The sequence below is a fragment of the Dermacentor variabilis genome, chromosome 9, assembly GCF_050947875.1.
Source record: "Dermacentor variabilis isolate Ectoservices chromosome 9, ASM5094787v1, whole genome shotgun sequence".
Taxonomy (NCBI): domain Eukaryota; kingdom Metazoa; phylum Arthropoda; class Arachnida; order Ixodida; family Ixodidae; genus Dermacentor; species Dermacentor variabilis.
The window spans coordinates 87744704-87766829 of record NC_134576.1 but is presented as its reverse complement, the minus strand read 5'-3'; the positions used below and the strand labels follow the sequence as shown (position 1 = coordinate 87766829).

Here is a 22126-nt window from a genome sequence, read left to right as displayed (position 1 = left end):
CAGGGTACAGATGTGTATGACAACAGCAAGGGTGGAGCGAGCGAACATATCATGACGCCATGACACACCCACCTTGTGGGTACTGAAACTGTTACACGTTATTCGCATTAACAAGTATTATAGTATATTATTTACGGGACTCTGATGCTTAGCCAAAGTTAATGAACCTATGCGTTAAGAGACAAAGCCGGCAATATCATTACTAATATGGATGAGATAGTTCAAGTGGCTGAAGAGTTCTATAGAGATTTATACAGTACCAGTGGCACCCACGACGATAATGGAAGAGAGAATAGTCTAAAGGAATTCCAAATCCCACAGGTAACGTCGGAAGAAGTAAAGGAAGCCTTGAGAGCTATGCAAAGGGGGAAGGCAGCTGGGGAGGATCACGTAACAGCAGATTTGTTGAAGGATGGTGAGCAGATTGTTCTGGAGAAACTGGCCACCCTGTATACGCAATGCCTCATAACTTCGAGCGTACCGGAATCTTGGAAAAACGCCAAGATAATCCTAATCCATAAGAAAGGGGACGCCAAAGACTTGAAAAATTATAGACCGATCAGCTTACTGTTTGTTGCCTACAAAGTATTTACTAAGGTAATTGCAAGTAGAATCAGGAACACCTTAGATTGCCGTCAACCAAAGGACCAGGCAGGATTCCGTAAAGGCTACTCAACAATAGACCACATTCATACTATCAATCAGGTGATAGAAAAATGTGCAGAATATAACCAACCTTTATATATAGCTTTCATTGATTACGAGAAAGCGTTTGATTCAGTTGAAACCTCGGCAGTCATGGAGGCATTGCGGAATCAGGGTGTAGATGAGCCGTATGTAAAAATACTGAAAGCTATCTATAGCGGCTCCACAGCCACCGTAGTCCTCCATAAAGAAAGCAACAAAATCCCAATAAAGAAAGGCGTCAGGCAGGGAGATACGATCTCTCCAATGCTATTCACAGCGTGTTTACAGGAGGTATTCGGAGACCTGGATTGGGAAGAATTGGGGATAAGAGTTAATGGAGAATACCTTAGCAACTTGTGATTTGCTGATGATATTGCCTTGCTTATTAACTCAGGGGACCAAATGCAATGCATGCTCACTGACCTGGAGAGGGAAAGCCAAAGGGTGGGTCTAAAAATTAATCTGCAGAAAACTAAAGTAATGTTTAACAGTCTCGGAAGAGAACAGCAGTTTACGATAGGTAGTGAGGCACTGGAACTGATAAGGGAATACATCTACTTAGGACAGGTAGTGACTGCGGATCCGGATCATGAGACTGAAATAATCAGAAGAATAAGAATAGGCTGGGGTGCGTTTGGCAGGCATTCTCAGATCATGAAAAGAAGGCTGCCATTATCCCTCAAGAGAAAAGTTTATAACCAGCTGTGTCTTACCAGTACTCACGTACGGGGCAGAAACCTGGAGGCTTACGAAAAAGGTTCTACTTAAATTGAGGACGACGCAACGAGCTATGGAAAGAAGAATGATAGGTGTAACGTTAAGGGATAAGAAAAGAGCTGATTGGGTGACGGAACAAACGCGAGTTAATGATATCTTAGTTGAAATCAAGAAAAAGAAATGGGCATGGGCAGGACACGCAATGAGGAGGAAAGATAACCGATGGTCATCAAGAGTTACGGAATGGATTCCAAGGGAAGGGAAGCATAGCAGAGGGCGGCAGAAAGTTAGGTGGGCGGATGAGATTAAGAACTTTGCAGGGACAACATGGCCACAATTAGTACAAGACCGGGGTAGTTGGAGAAGTATGGGAGAGGCCTTTGCCCTGCAGTGGGCGTAAGCAGGCTGATGATGATGATGATGCTTAGCCAAGATTTTCTTTTAAGTAAGCAGAAAATCTTTTGTCAGTACTCATTTAAAAGGCCAACGTTGTCCACCACATGAACTGAAACATGGCATGCACTTATTTTATAGATAAACCTGCATTGCTAAATCATGCAAGATGTCAAGTTTACTTCATTGCTTTGAGGTCTTCAGCACGTTAGGCTCTACGAACTTGAGTCAGGGAATTAAAAGCACATCCTTAAATAGAATATTCAATAATACCAAGGTTCATTAAACCAAACTTTGATTATAATTGCTTAGTGCAGCTGCAATGTGCAAGGTCCCATGGTCAAGGCATTTGATTAAAACAAGCAACGAAAGACATCACTCAAACAACATACACCATGGGGCACAGGTGGCAGTAGAATGTCGGCTGCTTAGTGTGACACCAGACATGCTCTCGAAGCAGGCCTGCATGGTAGAAGGACCTGTGGCAGATCAAACAACGGTGCTGCTGCTTGTCGACATGCGTGCTCCCGTGCTCCAACAGATCTTCGCTTCGTGCAAAGCTGGCCCCGCAGATACTGCACCAGAACTTCCACTCCCGCCCATGCGCTACGGAGTGCTGGAGCAAGAGTTGATCAGTGTTGAAGACCTTGTGGCACATCTCGCATTCATAGCGATGGCCACTTTCCCCAACGCATTCAAGGTCTCGACGGCTGCTTGCTATCTGCGAACTTTCGCTCCCGTTAGGCGCTTCAAACTCATCATGAACAGCAGTATGACACGACACATGTTTTCGAAGCAGGCCCGCATGATAGAAGGACCTGTAGCAGATCAAACACCGGTGCTGCTGCTTGTTGACGTGCGTACTCCCGTGCTCCGACAGATCTTCGCTTCGTGCAAAGCTGGCTCCGCAGATACTGCACCAGAACTTCCACTCGCGCCCATGTGCTACGGAGTGCTGGAGCAGGCGTTGATCGGTGTTGAAAACCTTGTGGCACATCTCGCATTCATAGCTAGGGGCACTTTCTCCGACGCATTCAAGGTCTCGGCGACTGCTTGCCGTCTGCGAGCTGTCGGTCCCGGTAGCTGCTTCAAACTCGTCTTCAACAGCATCTGGAACAGCTGGTGGCTCCTCCTTAACGATGCACATGAACCCTGGGCCTAAGTACTCTGCAAGTTTGAAAAATGAATCCTGCTGTTATTAAATAATGCTTGTGTTGGTGGTAGTTCGAATGTCATTAATTTGATAACATGCTGCAAAGGTTTACGAGAAGCACAATGGGGACATGAACCAAATAGGCATTTCTAACAACTGTTTTTTTTTTCAAGAACACAGAAAATAGATGCATGCACAAAAACAACCAGGCACAAAGAACTATCTGCAGAACATGAAAAACTGGAAGAAGAAAGAAAACCACACAATAAATGACAGATTGTAGAAAGTTTGATCCCCATAAGACCTTACTGTTTAACATTACATCACCTTCTTCTTAGCAAGTAGCATGGAGCAAGACACATTTTAAAGATACTTTGCACCGGTGGCAATTAGAATGTCAGTATGATTAAATATTAAAGAAAAGTATAAAAAATATTGGAAAAGTCGCAAAGGTTCACTTTGGTATCATTGATTGTAAGTTGTTTACTTGTCATGGCAACTTAGCAACAGGAAATTTAGCAACAGCAGTGTTCCTTTTTTTTAAGCTGTTGTATGTTGCCAGCATTTGATTAGCTCTGAAACGTTTAATCTTTGTTTGACCGAGAAAAGCATCAGCATCTCGTAAAGATTCATGGCATACAAAAGCAGGCATGCAATACATGCACACATGAGGAACAAATAGCATGTTTTGTGCTGTCATTTTTGTTCCTCTGATGCCAGCGTTCTGTACAGCTTTTCACACAATTCATACAACAAATACATACAATAAATCATACAATAAATTGTTTCTGCGGGGCTCTGGAAACAGCAAATTTCTTGTAATTTTGCCCAATGGTAAAGATGCATGAATGTCTTAGGCTGTCCTTTAAATTAGCTTGAAAGGCAGCAGTATAAATAAATTTGTGTTATACTGCCCAGTGAAGACAATGCGTAAAAAGAATGTTTTTTTATTTCAGCACTTACAACCAAGGCTTGGGCAGGTATAATACCTGTGGAGCAACAAAAGGCTTGCACCCTGTAGTGCATGGGGGGCTGGAAATTATGATATTAGGCTTCGGCACTCCGCACATAACGGTTGCTACCAGCCTGCTTAACAACCACAGGCCAGTTCAATCTCGAGGAAACAATGGACAGCCATGTGCACACATGGCGAGCACTTCAACCTGCACGCTCGGCGTGATACTTGTGTGGTGCAGCCACCTTAGGTCCCAAGGAAGAGTGCAAACCCTGCCACATGTGTACACTGAACCTAAGACGCAAAAAATGGTGTGCTTAGGGACAAGATTATGTTTCAATAACACCCGTGATTTTGACAACCGTAGGCTGCTGTAGTTTCATAGACTACAGAATTCCAGGAGAGTGAAACTGTGTGCATAGGTATGCTGTTCAGCAAACATATGCCAATTAACTGCAGCCTGCAATATAGGGACAGCTGTGTACATTATGCAAGCTTCAGAAGCTGACATACAGATTTAGTGGGAGCATCTTCCGATATTAAAAATGGAAGTGCAAGTGAGAAAACGTACAATTTCATTTTCATCTCGCCTCTTTAATTCTCCTTCACAATTTCCCTACTCAAGTTATCGAACTTATTTTGTATCTTCTTTTTGTGTGGTAACTATCGGTTGTCATTATCATTATTCTTATAATTGTTATTGCTGTTAACCTCATTGCATTATACTCGCAGACAACTTTCTGTGGCTATTAAGCGAAAGCTGTAGGGGTGGAGCTTCTGCACATGTGTTACGGCACCAAGTAGTCCGCCAGCGTTTGACAGTATTTTTGGTTGCTCAGGACAGACGCTGAATCGACGCAGCTTTCCCGTGTGACAGTCTCGCATTTGTCTAGATGCAGAAGGGAAAAGCTGAAAAATAAGAAAACTTTTACATTCAATGGTGTGTTTTGACTTATTTAACTGTTGCTAATAAAGTGTTTATGTTTTCTCATACCCAGCTTACACAAATGCCGAGTAAAACGTTGGACTCTTTTCAGAAGCGCCTTCACTTTTGTGCGCTTTGGCTCCGCAGCTTTCCTTTCATAGCCACAGAAAGTTGTTCGGGAGTATAAATGTCCACATGATGCAGATTCACTTTCCAGGGACAGTTAGCCTTGAGCCTTCTTGTGTAAAAGTAAAATCAGAAAAAAAAGAAAAAAAAAACTTGTCACCTAAAGCAATTAGCTTTTGTAAGGTAGTAGGAGCAGTAATTAATAAATATAAAGAAAAAAGCAACCCTTTTCAAACTGCTCCAAGTTTAGCCGTAAGGTAGAACATACAATATGGCATGCGTATTTAATTAAAAATTAATTGTCTAAGTACCTGAATTGTTTACCACAATGAGAAAAAGAGACCCATCTCAGCCAACACTTACAGAAGATTAAAAGACAATTACAACGAAAAAAAAATTGCATGAACCAGATGATTCGATGGTACACAATCTACAGCATCATTCTGAGCTCAACATTAGTTGGACGCACTTGCAACACCTTTATCGCAGCATCTTCACTACATTCTACATGTCCCACCAAGCAGCTGATATAACTCTCATACAGGTAAAAAACAAAGCCAACATAGCAAAAGCCACAAAATAAAAGCCACGTACATATGCTAGGCAATAAACAATAAACCTACATGCCAAAATAACCTATGAACATGCACCAATTTGTGACTTATTCTAAACGCATGTATTGACTGTCAAAAAAAAAAAACAACAAAGAACTCCAGGAAGTGGTCATGAAGCCATATGACAGCATCATATATGCTCATTGATGCTAATATAATTTCTGGTTGTACAGAGTTATAGAGGCCTACAAAGATATTAATTTCTTTCTTATTAAAACACCAAGACAAGTTCCAGAGATTGTTTCAAAGCCCAATGCAAGATATAGACAACTAATATATGAATAACCGTTTGCTTTTCTTCTTTTTTCTTTCCAACAAAAGCTGTTCCTGTGCAACTATTTAATTGAGCAGATAGAACTTGAATACAAAAATAAAGAAGCTGGAGAACTTCATGGCATATTCGATTGGCCATTTCTGAGCACTCCCGCAAAACTTCAAAGGGTGAAGTGCCGAAGCTTCATCAGGACAATAACCACACTCATATAGCATTAAAAAGATAGAATAATTAAACCTAAAGCCTTTTGCCTTTTTATACAGCATCATTGATCTATTACACAATTATCAGAGCACTCTTACAGCAACCTCAAATGACCAGCCAAATGTGCTGTTGGCAATTGTCTGGCACAAAGGCTCGATACAAATAATGCGCCATGCCTTGTGAATCCGATACATAAGTATGCTATATGGTAGTTAGACGTACTGGCTTCAAATGAAACTGTGCAGCCTAGAGCACAAATAAACAAAGCTGCTGATGTCAGACAAGCCTTTCACAATCTGTCGTATGGAGAGGCATGCTTGCTGGTGCTACATGATGACCTTAGGAAACCATGTGCTATGTTAGCTGTCGACTGTTTTTGAGTGCTACCAAAAGTACAGTACAACATACACATACTAAGAAAGAAGGCATTGAGGAAGCAATCAGTTCAGGTTCTGAACGACACTTGTTTCTTTTCTTGTTCAAGTGTCAGTGAAAGTAAAATAATTTAGTCACTGAAAGTTTGCAGTGCATACTCTACCTGATAAAGCAGTCAGAAAAACAAATATGACAGAGAGAGAGAGACATCACATGACCAGGCAATCAACTATGAAGTAGAGCTAGAAACAGAAATCCCAATATGGTTTTATGTTGGACGAACAACAAAGACAATCGGTACATATGGTTCTGGAACATAAACACCATGAAAGAGGTCCAAACCTTACTGACGTGAATTGAGCAGTGCGCTATGTATTTGTGATCGTGACCTACGGAGTACACTTGTCAATACGCAACTTACAGAAATCTTAAAAGTTGAGAGAAAGCTTTCAATCAAAAACCCTTGTCTCCAAATCCAATACTGCATTCTTTAACAAGAACAAAAGGTGAAAGCCATTTAGCTCAACAGTCTCAACAAGCGAATTCTACTTCTCAGTGGTCTGAGCTCTGACGCTTGCTGCCTGCACAAAGAGACAAGAGAGGGCACTTTACTAAAGAAAACAGAGAGATGACAATGTCTTAAAGGACAGGCGTAATGTCATCAGCAGAACTCAATTTTCAGATTACAACTCAGAAAAAGAAAAACCAATATGTTTCAACCAAAAGAAAAACCAGCATGCTTCCAAGAATGCAATACTGATCTATGGCTTTCAACTCGTGCTTTGCCTTGAGGCAAAAATGTGGTTTGAGGACGAGAGTTCTTGGCTGGAACAAAGCTTTGCAGGGACAACTTATTTACAGAATATTGCAAAACACTGATTCCAAAGTGAAGCTCAAAGCTGCAGGGAGACTGCGCCTCTTGGCTTTTATGTTCCAAGAATTTTGCAACCACCAATGCATAAGCAAGAACGTATCTCAAGCCCTTGTGTTCTGTGAGAATGTCTATAGAACTGATCATCATGCAGCCCAATATTTAGTAGATGCAGCCATCTTGGACAAGTGATGTCCGGCCCAGGTTTGTCAGTACTGGAGAAACATGAGGGGGGCAGGAAGTCGGTTGCCACTTGCAGGTCTGCAACTGTCACATTCCGCAAATTTCGGTATGCCTCTGTAAATGAACCAACAACCCTCGTGAGTGCAAGTTTTTCAAGGCGTGTAAATGCGAGACATGCAATGTATTTCATGAAATCCAAAGAAGTCAAAAGGTTCGCATGAAGATGAAGAGTTTAAGTGATAAATTGTGGCCAAACAAGAAAAGTTCCTACTTACAGCCAATGTTTCGACAAGAGAACTTGTCTTCCTGGCTCTGAAGAAGATAAGTTCCTGTGTGAGAACATTGATTCTAAGCAGGAACTTTTCTTGGCCAGCTATTTATCATATGTTATGAAGGTACTATAAGTATAAATTCCGAAACTACTCCAATGTATTGTTCAACTTCCAGGTTCACCTGCATTTGATACAGTACCTTAATACAGACTCGATAACACATCATTTGGGACCACTCCACACTTTGAAATCAGCTACAAAGCGAATACACGTCACACTTCTATAATTATGCATAATAGGCATTCCGATCAGTTATTTGCAGTTCAACTTTCAATTAGTGTGGGTAGTACATGACAATAATTGAGTATGAGATATTCAGGTATAATGGCATTACTCCCAAGTGCTAATTAACATTTAAAGTGCCACAAAAAATTTGTAACACGATGTCACAACCACAGGACATTAGTAGACCACCAGCAAGAGACTAAAGAACTGCACAGGTATGCCAGGTCAAACACGCATGTTGTCCGCTCGTGCTTACAAGATGTCGAGGTGCTGACATCTGAAAAACATACCATGAACAGTTTATAAGTGCAGCAATCATGATTTTCTGCATGCCAATGTGTCAAGGATTCAAGAGGACCGAGATTGGCAGGGAAACCATTTACCCCCAACTGCGACTTTCCATTTGCACAGCACCACATGAAACTCATCCATGGGCTTCTTGCAAAGATTACCCATACAACCACTACAAAACTACTCTAGGGCGAAGAAGAGAGGTGCTATCATGAATGAAAACTAGCGTTGCTTGCTAGGCCAAAGGTCTCGCAAGCTACTTGAGATAATTGGTGAAAGACGAAACATGCAGCATGAGCACAAGCTCACTTATACACACTTGCCTATTGATAAGGTTGTGAAATCTGAGCAGAATTTCTGCACAAACTTCTTACAGATGTTGCAACTGATTTACTGTTCTCTCATTCACAGCCTTTCGATACCCCATCAGAAGGTCTCACCATACGAAGGCATTTAGGCACTGATGTGTCCAAAAAGCTGCAACTGCATCAGCCCTGCGCACTGAGACACAGCAAGTTGAGAAATGTAGTACAAAAAGCATAAGGAGTGGACAGGTCAAAAACGCAGCGGCTAGTGTTCCTCAAAGGGAACGTGTATACATGCATGCACCAGCACATAACCTCATCTACGGTAGGCCTCTGCTTTATTTGTGTCCATAGCCCTGCCTTCACTTTCCTTGGACGCTTCATTGCCAGGAAACCGTGCACCCTGCTGGGAGATCTTGCATGTCAAGTGCAAATCACATGTCTGTGAAGGAGTCAATTGGTCCATTCAGATTTCCTGGTTCATCTAGACAGTGACATGCATTCATACATCATAAGTGGGGGGAGAGGGGAGGATGTAAACTGTGCACACAAGGTTAGCGAAATATTAATCCCCTCTACAAACAAGCTGTTTATGCAGCTATTCTTCATTCCTATCACTTCAAGATTTTCTTTATTTGTGGACTCGCTCAATGTTCCTAACAGCTGAAATGCCCCCGTGCCGGTGGCATATGTACGGGCAATATTTTTTGAAAGCACGGAAGCAGATAAATGGCAGGCATATATCACGATTTTTAGGGTGGACCTGCATGGATCTTCGTAAACCTCCCATGAACCTGCAGGAGGATCTCCTCCATTCTTGACTTGCCACTGGCTGCAGCAAAGAGAGACCGGCAGGTTCAACTTTATTTTGTCAAAGCAGTCTTTACAGTATAGAGAAAAAAAGTTAATGTAGTCACAGAAGCAGAAAGAGAAATGGCAAATGTGTTAACCTAACAGATAACCTATATAGTGCAATGAAGGCTATGGCTTGTGTCAGCCAATCAGTAACGAGTGCCGACTGCGGATTCCAGAGTAAGGGGACGAGCTCGTCCATCTTGCACTACTAATTCTTTCATGAAGCTTTTGTCTGTCACAGTGTTGTGTGGGGGCCATCAGGGGTGCAAAGAAGGAGCTCTTCCTGTGGTTGGCTGATGTGACCTATGCCTTTCACTGTATAATTAGTAAAATAAGGTAGAGAGAAGTCCACCGCAAAGTTAGAGATACACTAAGCCATTAAACCTGTCAGGTGAAATTGGTACGTTACTCTATTGAAACAACAAATGCACCTACCTAGAAGAACTTCAGGTACAGCAGGCAAGAAAACAGCATAAATTTAAAGTACTGGCAGCAATGCTATGATCAGATTGGAACAGCCCCCAACTGTGACAGTGTCATTCAGTAACTATTTACCTATAGGTCCCTGCTTGTGGTGTTAATGACTTCATCTAGTGCAGTGGTCAGCATAGATAGGGGCATGAAAGAAGGAAAAAGACCAGGAAGGAGCAACAAGTGACAATTCTGAAAGTCAGTCAGAAAGAACGTAAAGGAAAGGCTCATGAGAAAAAGCATGAGCCCATGAGCCCCAAAGGAAAGCAGGGGCAGTATTAGAGGAGGTGGGCATATTGAGGCTAACGGCCCGATGTGTTGTTCTCTGCTAGTTTTTTTTTTTGCATTCCCCAATGGATGAGAGGCACCTGAGCACCAGTATCATCAGATTAGAAGTTACAGTTGAGAGTTGCGAAAAATATAGGGGTACTGATTGACTCACAGGACTTCGCATTTTATTTAGTGAATAAGTTATGACAGATTACTGTTAATAATTGTCTAATTAAAAGGCAGTCCGCATGTTGTACCTAGGTGATGTGTATAGTGCTGCATCTATTATTTAACAGTATATAAAAATGTCAGTTTGAGTAATAGGCTCATGCTGAAGGTGCTCCTGATTTAACGACAGTAGACACTACAGTGACAACCAAACTCTTAGGAATGGTAGCAACTTACTAAAATCATCTGTAAATGAGAACTCATTCCAAGCATGTGCAACCACAGTCAAGGAGCTTTTGCAAATGATAATTAACATGAAAAAATATATAGGAAAGCTAGTCACATCCCTAAGTGGACCAAAATGGTAAAATTGTGGGGTTACCAAATGCGAGTTTGGAAAATTCACATAACGTATGGTAAATAAAAGCCTCGACACAGCACATGATACATAGCACAGACATTTATGGAAGACCAATAGCATCCTTTCAGTTTCCAAGCTCGCCCTAGCCGTGCGCGAGAAGGTGACCCCGTTCCGTTTCCACTCACCACGCGGCGCTGCTGTCGCCGTCAGCCTGAAGCAGTCGCACTCGGCAGCTGTTGCAGAGCCTTCTCCGCCGGCCTTTTCTGAGCTGTGACGTTGAAACTTCAGTTTGATGGTTAAAGAACCGTTTGGCCTGAGTGGTAAGGGTAAGTTAAAGAGCAGCCTAATGCAAGGTCACGAAGAACCGATCGTTTAATATCTTCGCGCTTTATTTATCGCACGCACTTCCGACGGTTACCCCAAACATCTTAGTATTTGTTAGCGTAACCCTTATTTGGAAGAATGCACAAAACAATAAGGAAAAGCTATAATTAGCTATGTTCTGTTCCATTTCTAGACCAAAGTCGCGAAATTCTGCGCTCTGTTGCCGACGCATGGAGCACCGCACAGACTAGAGCAGGGTTTTGCATGTTAATTATTAGAATGGTAATTTCAGTCAAGACAAACAAGCATTAAATGAAGACAAACTTATTAGAAAGCATGGAGGGAACATCTACAGAAGAAGAACTTTTTTTTTTTGCAATGGCGGCCCTTTCTCTGTTTTCCAGCCGGTGATTCACGTTTCTTGCATAAAAATGCAGGCGACTCTCAATGACGAAATGCCGGACCTGACATGTAAAAGTGGCCATGTGCTCTGCACACCAAAGTCGAGCAAGGTTTAGCAATTCCAGCTCGCTTAGCACGTCCCAAAAGATGTCCCCACAAAAGGAACCTTCTCTTAAGGAAACAGAAACTGCTTTGTTTGCAGTATTTGTAAAATGTTTAGCATGTTTTTGGTGGGATGCTTTAGGCACCCTTGCTTGAAGTTCTTGTACACCGTAAAGTATGAGTCAGTGCCAAAAAACTGGCACTGGAGAGCTGATATTTTTCATACAGGAAGGACAAGTTATGCACTTGGAGAATTTTCACACCACATATCTTTTTCTAATTGAAATGGATATTATGAGAGGTTGGTGCCTTAATGGCAGCACTAGTTACTCCTCGTAACTAAAAAAATGCAAATATGCGCAAAAAGGGAGCATAATGACACAAATTATGGCACTCAGTAGAACACCAGGTGAATAAAAACTATACAGTCTAACAGTACATTAATCGCAAAGTATTGTGCATGAGTTCAGTACACATTTGTATAACTAAAGACAGATATTTTGAATAGCCAAACATGCAACACATGTAATTACACTGCAAGCACAGAACACAATCACACACAGCATAAAAATCACGATCACCACATAAATAAATCTTTAACCCAGAACAACACCCATATCACTCATTTAGCTTATTAGGATCAACTGAAGCTTAATATTTCCCCGAAATGTTCATGTCCTCGAAAAACTTCTTTAAAGCAAGAAGTGCTCTTTTCTGAAGGCCTGCAGTTGGCCACGGACCAAATATCAAAAGCAACAAATTTGCTTGCAATACCCTTCGTTGTGGATCGTACTTAGTGCACTCGAGGAAGAGAAGATACGCATCTTCGTCTGGATGGCCACAAGAATACTGCGGACTAGAGGCACGTTTTATCCTGTATAAGAAGTGTCTCGTAAATGCACTTCCAAGCAGCAGGCAGTGCACCAGTGTTTTCAATTTTCTGTTTTCTCTTAGATTTTTCTGGAATTGATAGGCTTATACATGGGTCTATAAAGTACAACTCCGAGTTCCAACATTCCTTATCAAACCAGATAGGTCTGCTGAAACGATAGGAAATCTGTCTCAGGAGCAGACGGACTTCACTATGCAAAAGGCTAAGATTGATTGTTTCTGCATTATTGTGCGCCCGATTTGCAGCTGTGTCCCCTGCAGTATTACCAGGAATATTGCAGTGCCCAGGTATCCATTCAAATGCAATTACGTGATTCACTGCGCTTGCTTTTGTATGTTCTTTGAGTGTCTTATACAATAGCAAAGTGTTCAAAGAATTTTTCTTATTGCTTTGTAGTAATGTGAGAGCGGCTTGCGAATCGCTAAAAATAACCCATTTTTGCAAATTGTTTTCTGATGTTATGAAGCGCAAGGCACACAGGATTGCTAACATTTCTGCCACGGTGGCAGATGTCTCTCGGGATAATTTAAATGTCTGCTCTAGCGCCACGTGTGGAATGGCGAATGCTGAAGCCAAGGAATTTTTATGACACGGACCGTCTGTATATGCGTGGATGCACTGGGGATATAATGAGTAAATCTGGAACGAATTCGTATGGCACGAACCATCTGTATATGCGTGGATGTACTGGGGATATAATGAGTAAATTTGGAAGCACACCGTTGGAAGCAAGCTCACCTGCATGAAATGGTTGAGTCCAGAATGCTCGAGTTAACTTCTGAAGCTGACTCGCCAGAAGTCAGTGACAGAGACCACATTTACTCCAAGGGAGAAGTGTATGATAGCATCTCATACAACTTTCCAGGCTTGACTCGAGCTTTCTGGACTCGATCAATTCATGCAGGCGAGCTTGCTTCCAACGGCGTGCTTCGCTCGTTCCTCAGTGTGTCTTGAACACCCACAAGCACAGCATTCGGTGCACCTTCCAGACAGACCTCTCTTTAGAGGTGAGTAGAGACTAAGCAGTCGGAATATTTGAGTAAAGTTTATACTTAAAAAAATACAGCTCGCTACTTCGATCAGGTGGCGGCGACAATGGGAAGGGACCGCGCCGGTCGGGCTGGATGGATGTTACGAGCATCTCCTTTGGAACAGGGTGGTGGGTTGCGCCACCAAGCCCTTGCTATTATACTGCTTAATGTCCTACATAGGTTAAAAAAAAAAAAAAAACTATGAACTCCCATAACCAAATTTTCTGACCTCCTATTGCGAACTTTGCTTTTGTACGTCTCCGTTTTTTGTCGTTTCTCTACTTTTATTCCACCAATCCTCCGATAGCATCTTACTAATCCCTATTGCGTACATGTTTACTTTTTTACTGCTCTCGCTGAACCCAAGGGCTTCAAGGAGGCCAGTGGTGCCTAAATCGACCGCTGGGCAGATGTCTTCACATTCTAATAAAGCATGCTCCATCATTTCCCTAGCTTTACCGCAGCAAGCACATGCTTCTTCTTTCTTATATCTCGCTTTATAGGTGCGTGTTCCAAGGCATCCTGATCTCACTTCGAAAAGTAATGAGCTTCCCTTTGAGTTATCATAAATTGTTTCTTTCCAGATTTAATTTTTTCCTCTTAAGTAGTTACTCATGGCACGTTTCTTTTCTGTTGCTGCCATCCATGAGATTTTTTCAGCTTCTCAGATTTTCCGCTTGACATTCTTTGTTGCTGTGTTGCCCACCCTACAGGCCGCATACTTGCTGGTAAGCTTCCTAGTTCTTTTCCTCCACTGTGAACCAATGTTTTTCGTGTACAGATACCTCAACACTCTCCCAGCCCATTTACTTTCTTACACATTCCTCAGTCATTCTTCATAATCAATTTTACTGTGAGCTTCCCTCACTTCAAAAGTAGTCCAGCCAATATCACCCTGCAAAGCTTAATTTGTAGTCTTCCTGTGAGCGCCCAATGTGAGGTGTCCCACTGACCTTTGGTAGCCATCGAATCCTGATTGTACTCCTGACTGAAAGCAAACAACTGCATTTCCAAAAGTAATTCCTGGAACCATTACACCTTTCCACATACCCTGGAGCACCTTGTACCTATTGTAACCCAATAGCGCTCTGTGCTTTATTATGGCTGCATTTCTCTTCCCCTTTGCTGTTATCGTTTTTTTTCCTGTGTTTTTATATATCTGTTGCCTTTGTTTATCCATATACCAAAGTATTTATATTCTCTTACCTGAGGTATTTCCTGGCACTGTATTGCCACTGTCTGTTCACTGTTTTCAGTGAATACCATAACAGCAGATTTTCTAACACTAAATTTCAAACCTAAATTCTCGCCTCCCTGTTCACAGATATTAGCCAGACGTTGCAAATCACTTTGCTTGTTAGCTAGCAACACAATGTCATCCGCATAAAATAAACCTGGAAGCTGCTACACTAATACTGTACCTGCCTGTTTGTATGAGAGATTAAACCCAAAATTACTTCCTTCTAGCACCCTCTCAATCCTCACCATTTTACGTCATAAACAGCAGTGGGGATAAAGGGCAGCCCTGTCTCAGTCCCTTGTTGATATCAACTTTCCCCTCGCTCCTCATCCCTTCCCATTCAACGCAAATGGTATTTTCTAGCTAAACCTCTCTCAAAAGCTGTAGACAATCGTCACCTAAGCCTTCCCCTTCCAGAATACCCACAAAATGTTACGGTCTATGTTGTCTTACGCTCCTGTAATGTCTAAAAAGACCACATATAACAGCCTGCTTTCTACTCGATATTTTAATACACTGAGTAAGAACAAATAAGTTACCATCCAAATGCCTACCTATTCTGAAGCCATTCTGAAGTACTCCCAAAATGCCATTATTCTATGCCCACATTTGCAGCTTTAATTTGATTGCCTGCATTGCTAGCCAGTATACTACCGATGTACTGGTCAGCAGTCTACACGAGTGAATTCTATCTTTCTCCCCCTTACCTTGCTAAATTAAATTCATTCTACTTTGTCGCCAACTGTCTGGTATTCGTCCATCTTTTAAAGTTTTTTTCCACTGTTTTCACCAGAGCTTCCTTGCTTTTTGATCCTAGTTCATTAATCAGCCTAACAGGAATTTCGTCTAGCCCTGTGGCTGTGCGCTTAGGAATTTTCTCTTCGGCTTTCTTCCAGTTGAAATTTGTCAGCACCAGCTCCTTTTCCATCTGGTTCTCTTTCACGCTTTTTTCTTCAAATACAACTTCGTCATTGCCTTGGAAAGATTCGGCTGTTATTTTTTGGATGTCATTTAATGCCGCTTCATCTTCTAATTTGTTTCCATCTTCGTCTAGGATATGTTGTTGTAGTGTTGTTGACTTCTTGCCTAATAATTTTGTGGTTCCAAAACATTCTAGGTGCGGCCTTCTTTCTCTCACGTACTTCTGACAACCAACATTCACTTTCACTTTTTATTTTTGCTTGCATCAGTATTTGAACCATAGACTTTTTTTCTTGGTACATTTCCCATTTACTGGCTACTTCATCCTGCGGCAATTGCGCATTCTTTGCCTGCCTGTGCTCTCGGGATGCTTTCTGTCGCTCGGCGATCGCTTCTCGTATCTCCCTGTTCCACCACCTTTTCTGTTTCTTTTTTCCTTTTAAACGAACATGTTGTTTCTCCTTCTGTCGTTACTACACTTAGAAGCTCTCTATATTCCTACTCTTTACTTGGCCATTTACCAATTTCTTCCTCGACTCTAGTGACTATATATGTTATTTGTTCCGCGTTCAAATTTGGGCTGGCCATTTTGCACTCCTTGCTCTCTTTCCCAACTACATATCACATCTTGAAAATGATACGTTTATGGTCAGTCCCTATGCTGCTACACCCTTCCTCATCAATGACCATTTCTCTCAACTTATCATGAATTCCTTCTGTCATGAGACAGTAATCAATGGTTGATTGCCGGCTTCTCACTTCCCACGTGATCTGCCCTTCACACTTAGGCCCTGTATTCACGATAATGAGGTTATGTTGCTCACAAAGGTCTAGCATTGCCTTCCTGTTTTTGTCGGTATAGCCATCTAAATCTTGTATGCGGGCATTCATGTCACCTAACAGGATAATTTTAGCATCATTCCCGAAACAGTTAATATCAGCACTTATGCATTCCACTAACTCTTTAGTCTTCTGTGTGCAATTATTTCCCGTCCACAAATATGTAACGCCCAGCCAAGTTTTTTTCCCACTCAGTGTGCCTGATAACCAAAGATGCTCTTGACATTGTGAATTTACTCTTTTCCATTTGGCTCTCTGATGCATGAGCATTCCAACTCCCCCTCCCTTTCTTTCCGACTTAGTTCTGTTGCACCCTTCCCAAACATAATTCTCAATCATTGGCGGCTCTTCCGAGTCTCTATGGTGCGTTTCTGTAAACACATACACCCCTAGTTGTTCTAACAGCGTGACAAGAGCCACTGCGCGGCAGGAACCAGAAGAGTGACACTCTCTGCGCTGAAGCTTTCAAACTGAAAGGAATCGAAAAAACGTTGGTCATGGGTGCGCCGAAAGCTATGGATTGCGTCAGCCAATGAGGAACGAGAATCGGCCGCACATCTCCGAACAATGCGCTGAAAAAGGAGGAGAGCACGCCTATTGTCTGCCACTAATCCATCCGCTAGAGGGGCAAATGCAGAGGGCGGGGGGGGGGGGGGGGGGGTTAGGTAGCTTTACTAGCACAAATGTGACTAATGCCCACCATTCACCATAAAGACGCGTAAACCCGCAAATGAGGATTGAAATAAGGTGTACCTCACAGGTACGCCTGTGAGATACACCTCTCCTTTACTTGGCAAATAAGGAACCACATCAAATGGACTCATGCCTGACAGAAGTGCAGCAAGAACGCTACCAAGAACAAGTAAACAAGTGAAAGTAAAAAAAATAAAGATTTCTAGTAGCATTCTTTGAATTAGCCTTGGAAGAATTATAGAGAAATATATATGTTTGCGGAACAATCACAGTTCTTTTGGATCCCTCCTTTACTGTTCTATCAATTTAAGTGCCAAAACCAACTCGTGTTGTTATTTGGGAAGTCGCATAACAATGCGTGGTCACCAGTTCCGTATAATCGCGTAGAGCGCAGGATGCTATGGTTCTAGACGTACTGCAACCACCAGGGAAGGTTAGAAAGGCACTCACATTAGCACAGCAGAGAAGTGGCTACGTCAGGCGGCTCCACTGATAATTGTAGAAGCGTGATTCAAAACACATGGAATTATTCTCCGCTTTCAGTGGCATTTTCTCTACTTGCTTTTTAAATAAAGAGATGTTGACCCATAAATATTTTCGCAAACGGTTAAATTTGTTAATTTTCGCTTTTCCTTCCTGTTTGGCTGTTGCCCTGGCTCTCTCCCTTAGTAGATCACTTAATTTCTCAACCCTTTGCGAAACTTCTTCTCAGTTGCGAATCTTGCCCGAAAAGTGCAGTACCATTAGGTAAAAGCCAGCAAGGCAGCGGGTGACAATCATATTGTTTATGGTGTTAACGGTTACTGCAGGGTCTGATGATAGACACTGTTTCGCATTATTTTATTTTCCACCTTATTTAACCCATATCGCAGGTATATGCTTTCGAGGATCTGCCAGCGTCGCGGCGAGCAGTCACTCGACGAAATAATGAAGCAAAAGGAAAAGTTTAACGCAATTAGCGTTTTCTCCAGCTGCAACTCGTTCCATGAGCATACAGACCAGCTGACTATGAACCGAATCCCTTTACTGGTCCCTGGATCAGTGTAAGCAAAGAAGGTTGAACTAACAAAGCAACAGCAATGCGCGTGATCATTGAATAGATGGTGACAACTGAACTCATCTCGAGTTAATCGCGCGGGCACCGAATCGACGAGAAAACTGGCCTACACACCCCAGAAGATGCCGATAACTACCGCCATCCAAAAGGAGTGAAAAAATCGACAACCATTCCACTCTGAAGATGGAATGGCAGCGAGAGCTGATGACAGTCAAAGCTCTCAAACGAAAAGTAAAGTGCTTCACCTCCGCCGCGGGTCGGCCGGACGGTAGTGCAATGCCGGGCTGACCCACAGCGGAGGTGAAGCAGGCGTTAACACATATGTGGGCCCCTCCCGAAGATTTCAAAGGGTGTGTTACAGGTTTCTGAGCCCATAGGGGTATGTGCCATTGAGCTTCGACTCTTTCTGCACTATCACCACGATTGGCCCACATGATGATTTTTTCTGTTGAAGGATGACGAAAAAGATATGTAAGGTTAGCCATATACAGCTTTCGCTGAAAAATGCAGCAAAATATTGACTGCCAAATAGATTGATTTGTTAGCACTTTAGGAATGTGTGTGAGGAGTGGTGGTGTAGGCGGTGAGGGGGGGGGCGGGGCCCGTGGGGCCTCTCCCTGGGTACTCTACACTCTGGGCAGCTTAGTACTGGCGCGCATTCGAGCTAACGCTCGGTAATTGGAGAATTTCAAGCGTATTCATTCTTCGCAGGTCCTTTGCCATGTGCTCAAAAAAATTCCCTCCATTGTTTAAAAGAGCAAGAAACTTTGGTCTTGGGTAGCATAATCTGAAAGTGGATGGGAAAATGGCGCCGTGGTAGCTCAATTGATAGAGCATCGCACGCGAAATGTGAAGGTTGTTGGCCTTGCAACAGTGTGTACAGGAGATCATCTTTGCTGCACGATGTTGTTACAAGCCTTTCGCAGGACTCGCAACCAAAATCTGTTATTAACTTAGCAATGTAGCCACCAACATATGGCAAGCCCAAGTAAGTCACTGACTTTGCTGTCATATCATAAGAAGCCAACAAACACTGACACCAAGGACAACATAGGGGACATTACTTGCGCTTAATAAATGAAACAAAGGAACGATAAATAAATGGAAATTAAAGCGGATGAAAAAACAACTTGCCGCAGGTGGGAACCGAACCCACAACCTTCACATTTCGCGTGCGATGCTCTATCAATTGAGCTACCACGGCGCCATTTTTCCATCCACTTTCTTGGGGCATTTATGTGTCCTAGTAGTACCCTGGGAGTGTTAGCCAGCGCCACGACTAACAGACCTTGGTGGCGGACGTGGAATGTTCTTGCCGCAGGTGTCACAAGAATGTGACGTTTTTGATCACGTGATCACCCAAAAAGGTCACGTTCTCGTGATGCCTGCGGCAAAAAGGACGTCCCACGTCCGCCGCCAAGGTCTGCGAGTCTGCCATGATTCTCCCGACCGAAGCATGATGTTTGCTTTTGCGATAGAATACGGTGTGTTGTTCTTCCATTGCGAGCTTTTCCAGCAGCTTCTGGCTTTTGGAACGGTGATATGAAACTTGAATGAAACTGAGATCACCGAGGGGTATCAGCTTGCTCTCTGGCCATCGTTGTTTGTAGTTTGCATACTGATGCTTTTCGTGCACTCATAGAGGCAGTCTGACAGGCTGCATTCCACAGGCAGCGATTCAAGTGGCTCAGCTTTCCGCTTGGTTTGTTTTGGAACAGGGACAGCCCGAGCAGCAAGGTCGTTGCAAGGTTTCTTTTTTTTGTTTTTGCGGGAGGCGTCAGGTAGATCGGATAGCCTTCGAAAACTGTTGGGGACAGCGCCAGGCAAAAGTTTCTTAAAGTGGCGCTCTGGAGCGTAGTCGGTCGAAAGAAAGTGCAGCATACACACGACCGTAGACGGCGGCTTATCGTTGATAGTTCAATCCTTCCTTGCAATTTTTTTTTTTTGCCATTTGGCACACAACTGAGCAAGCTCAACAGCAAGCTTATTATAGATCCTAATATCCTAGACTGCTGGATTCAATGCTTTCCGACTAAGCGCTTACAGTACATTCACGCTAATGATTATGACTCTCCTACCGTTCTTGTTACTTCAGGCGGACCACAAGGATTGGTTTTGGGCCCATTACTATTTCTTATTTATATTAGCGACTTACCTGTCAGTATTAACCCTAACACTAAACTCTTTGCTGATGACTGTGAGCTTTATTGTGTAATTACTAACCAACAGGACATTTCTATTTTGCAATCCGACATTGACACTACTTCAAACTGGTGCAACAAGTGGCTTATGAAGCTAAATACTTCAAAATGTAAAATCATGACAGTAATGCATCCCAATAAAGTTAATTATAACTTTGCTTGTACCCTTAATAACTCCTCTTTAACTCGCGCTACTAGTTACCACTATCTTGGCGTGCATATAACTCACAACCTCTCTTGGAATATACATGTTGAACATGTAATTAAGAACACTAATCACATGCTAGGATTTCTATGGCATAATTTTTCCTCCATTCCCTCCAATATAAAGATTAAATTATACACAACCCTGGTTATATGGAAATTAGAATATACTTGCTCTATCTGCGACCCATCTAGCTCTGCATTAATCACCGCCCTTGAATCTGTTAATTCAGAACCGTGCTGCCCGATATGTGATATCTCTAATTATTCTCGCTACGCTAGCCTCTCTTCAATGAAATCTAATTTAGGTCTACCGACACTTCGGTCACACCACAAGTGCTCTGCTTAAACCTTTATCACAAATTTTTTTACACTAAACCAACACTTAAAAACGAGCTTTTCCTCCCTCCAGATTACGTGTCCTCACGGATCGATCATGAACTCAAGGTTAAGATTCCTTTATGTCGCACTAACACTTGCCATGCGTCTTTTTTATAACAAACGAACAGTGACTGGGACCACCTTCCCGCTTCCATCGCTGAAATCGAAGACCCTGCCGCCTTTAGAGTTGCGATTAACAATTTATTGTTAGAACACTCCTCTCTGTAATACCCTCTGGTCCTGAGAGTATGAAAATAAATAAAGTCTCCGTCACTTGGAAACTGATGAAATGACACGCCTGGGCATTTCCCAGAGCAGAAGCAGCAAAAGGGCATGCAGCAGTACACCATTCGGATGCCGATCAGTCCTCGTACACCAATTTTCACACAAACCACCCTGAAAAATTTTAACAACACAATCAGCAATCGATTGAAGAAACTACACAAATTAAGTCCTAAAACCACTATACTTACTAGGTAGAACGTGGTAGCAGCGAATGTGTGCGTTGATGTCCGGTGAATGTTTGCAGTAACTCCAAGGCACGTGCGTTGAACCTTGTCTGTCCATTTTTGCCGGCTGGAGGCAAGGTGCCTGCCATAGAATGAAGAACCAACTTTAGAGCAGGGAAACTGTACCCGCAGTGGTACGAAAATAAGCACCGGCAGCGCATGGAATTTACCGGGGCGGACACCAGATGGCGCAGCTCAACCAGAAAGTGTAGAGTTACTGTATATCCTACCAAAGGTAACTTTTGTCATCGCACATGGCGGTCTGGTAGCGAGCAACAATCAGCAGCGCAAGCAAACTGTTTGCATCAACAGTCGCCGTATCGAGTAACACAGGCATCTGCTGCCGCAGCCAACACAGTGACATGGACTACCGGCATTTCAGCATTACCTCCTTTCCAACCTGCACATTTCTTTTTGTTCTTTCGCGTGCCACTAATGTGTAACTCACACTTGGTGCCCCACATTCTCAATATGGGCATGATCGGTTTTGTGGGCATCACCATTTTGCACCCACTTTTGCAGAGGCCTTTCCACCCATGCGGCTATCAACTTCATACACTTCGGACCATGTAAT

At 42.8% G+C, this 22126-nt stretch overlaps 1 protein-coding gene across 1 annotated transcript in view; it reads right to left on the bottom strand.

The window, feature by feature from the left end:
• LOC142557075 (uncharacterized) overlaps positions 1 to 22126 on the bottom strand; it is a 28541-nt gene that overhangs the window by 2056 nt on the left and 4359 nt on the right. The window contains exons 4-5 of the mRNA XM_075668645.1: positions 21517 to 21634; positions 2190 to 2964 (exon numbers count right to left, since the gene is read on the bottom strand). Of these exons, the coding sequence (XP_075524760.1) occupies positions 2190 to 2964; positions 21517 to 21634 (893 nt within the window). The remainder of the gene's footprint in view (positions 1 to 2189; positions 2965 to 21516; positions 21635 to 22126) is intronic.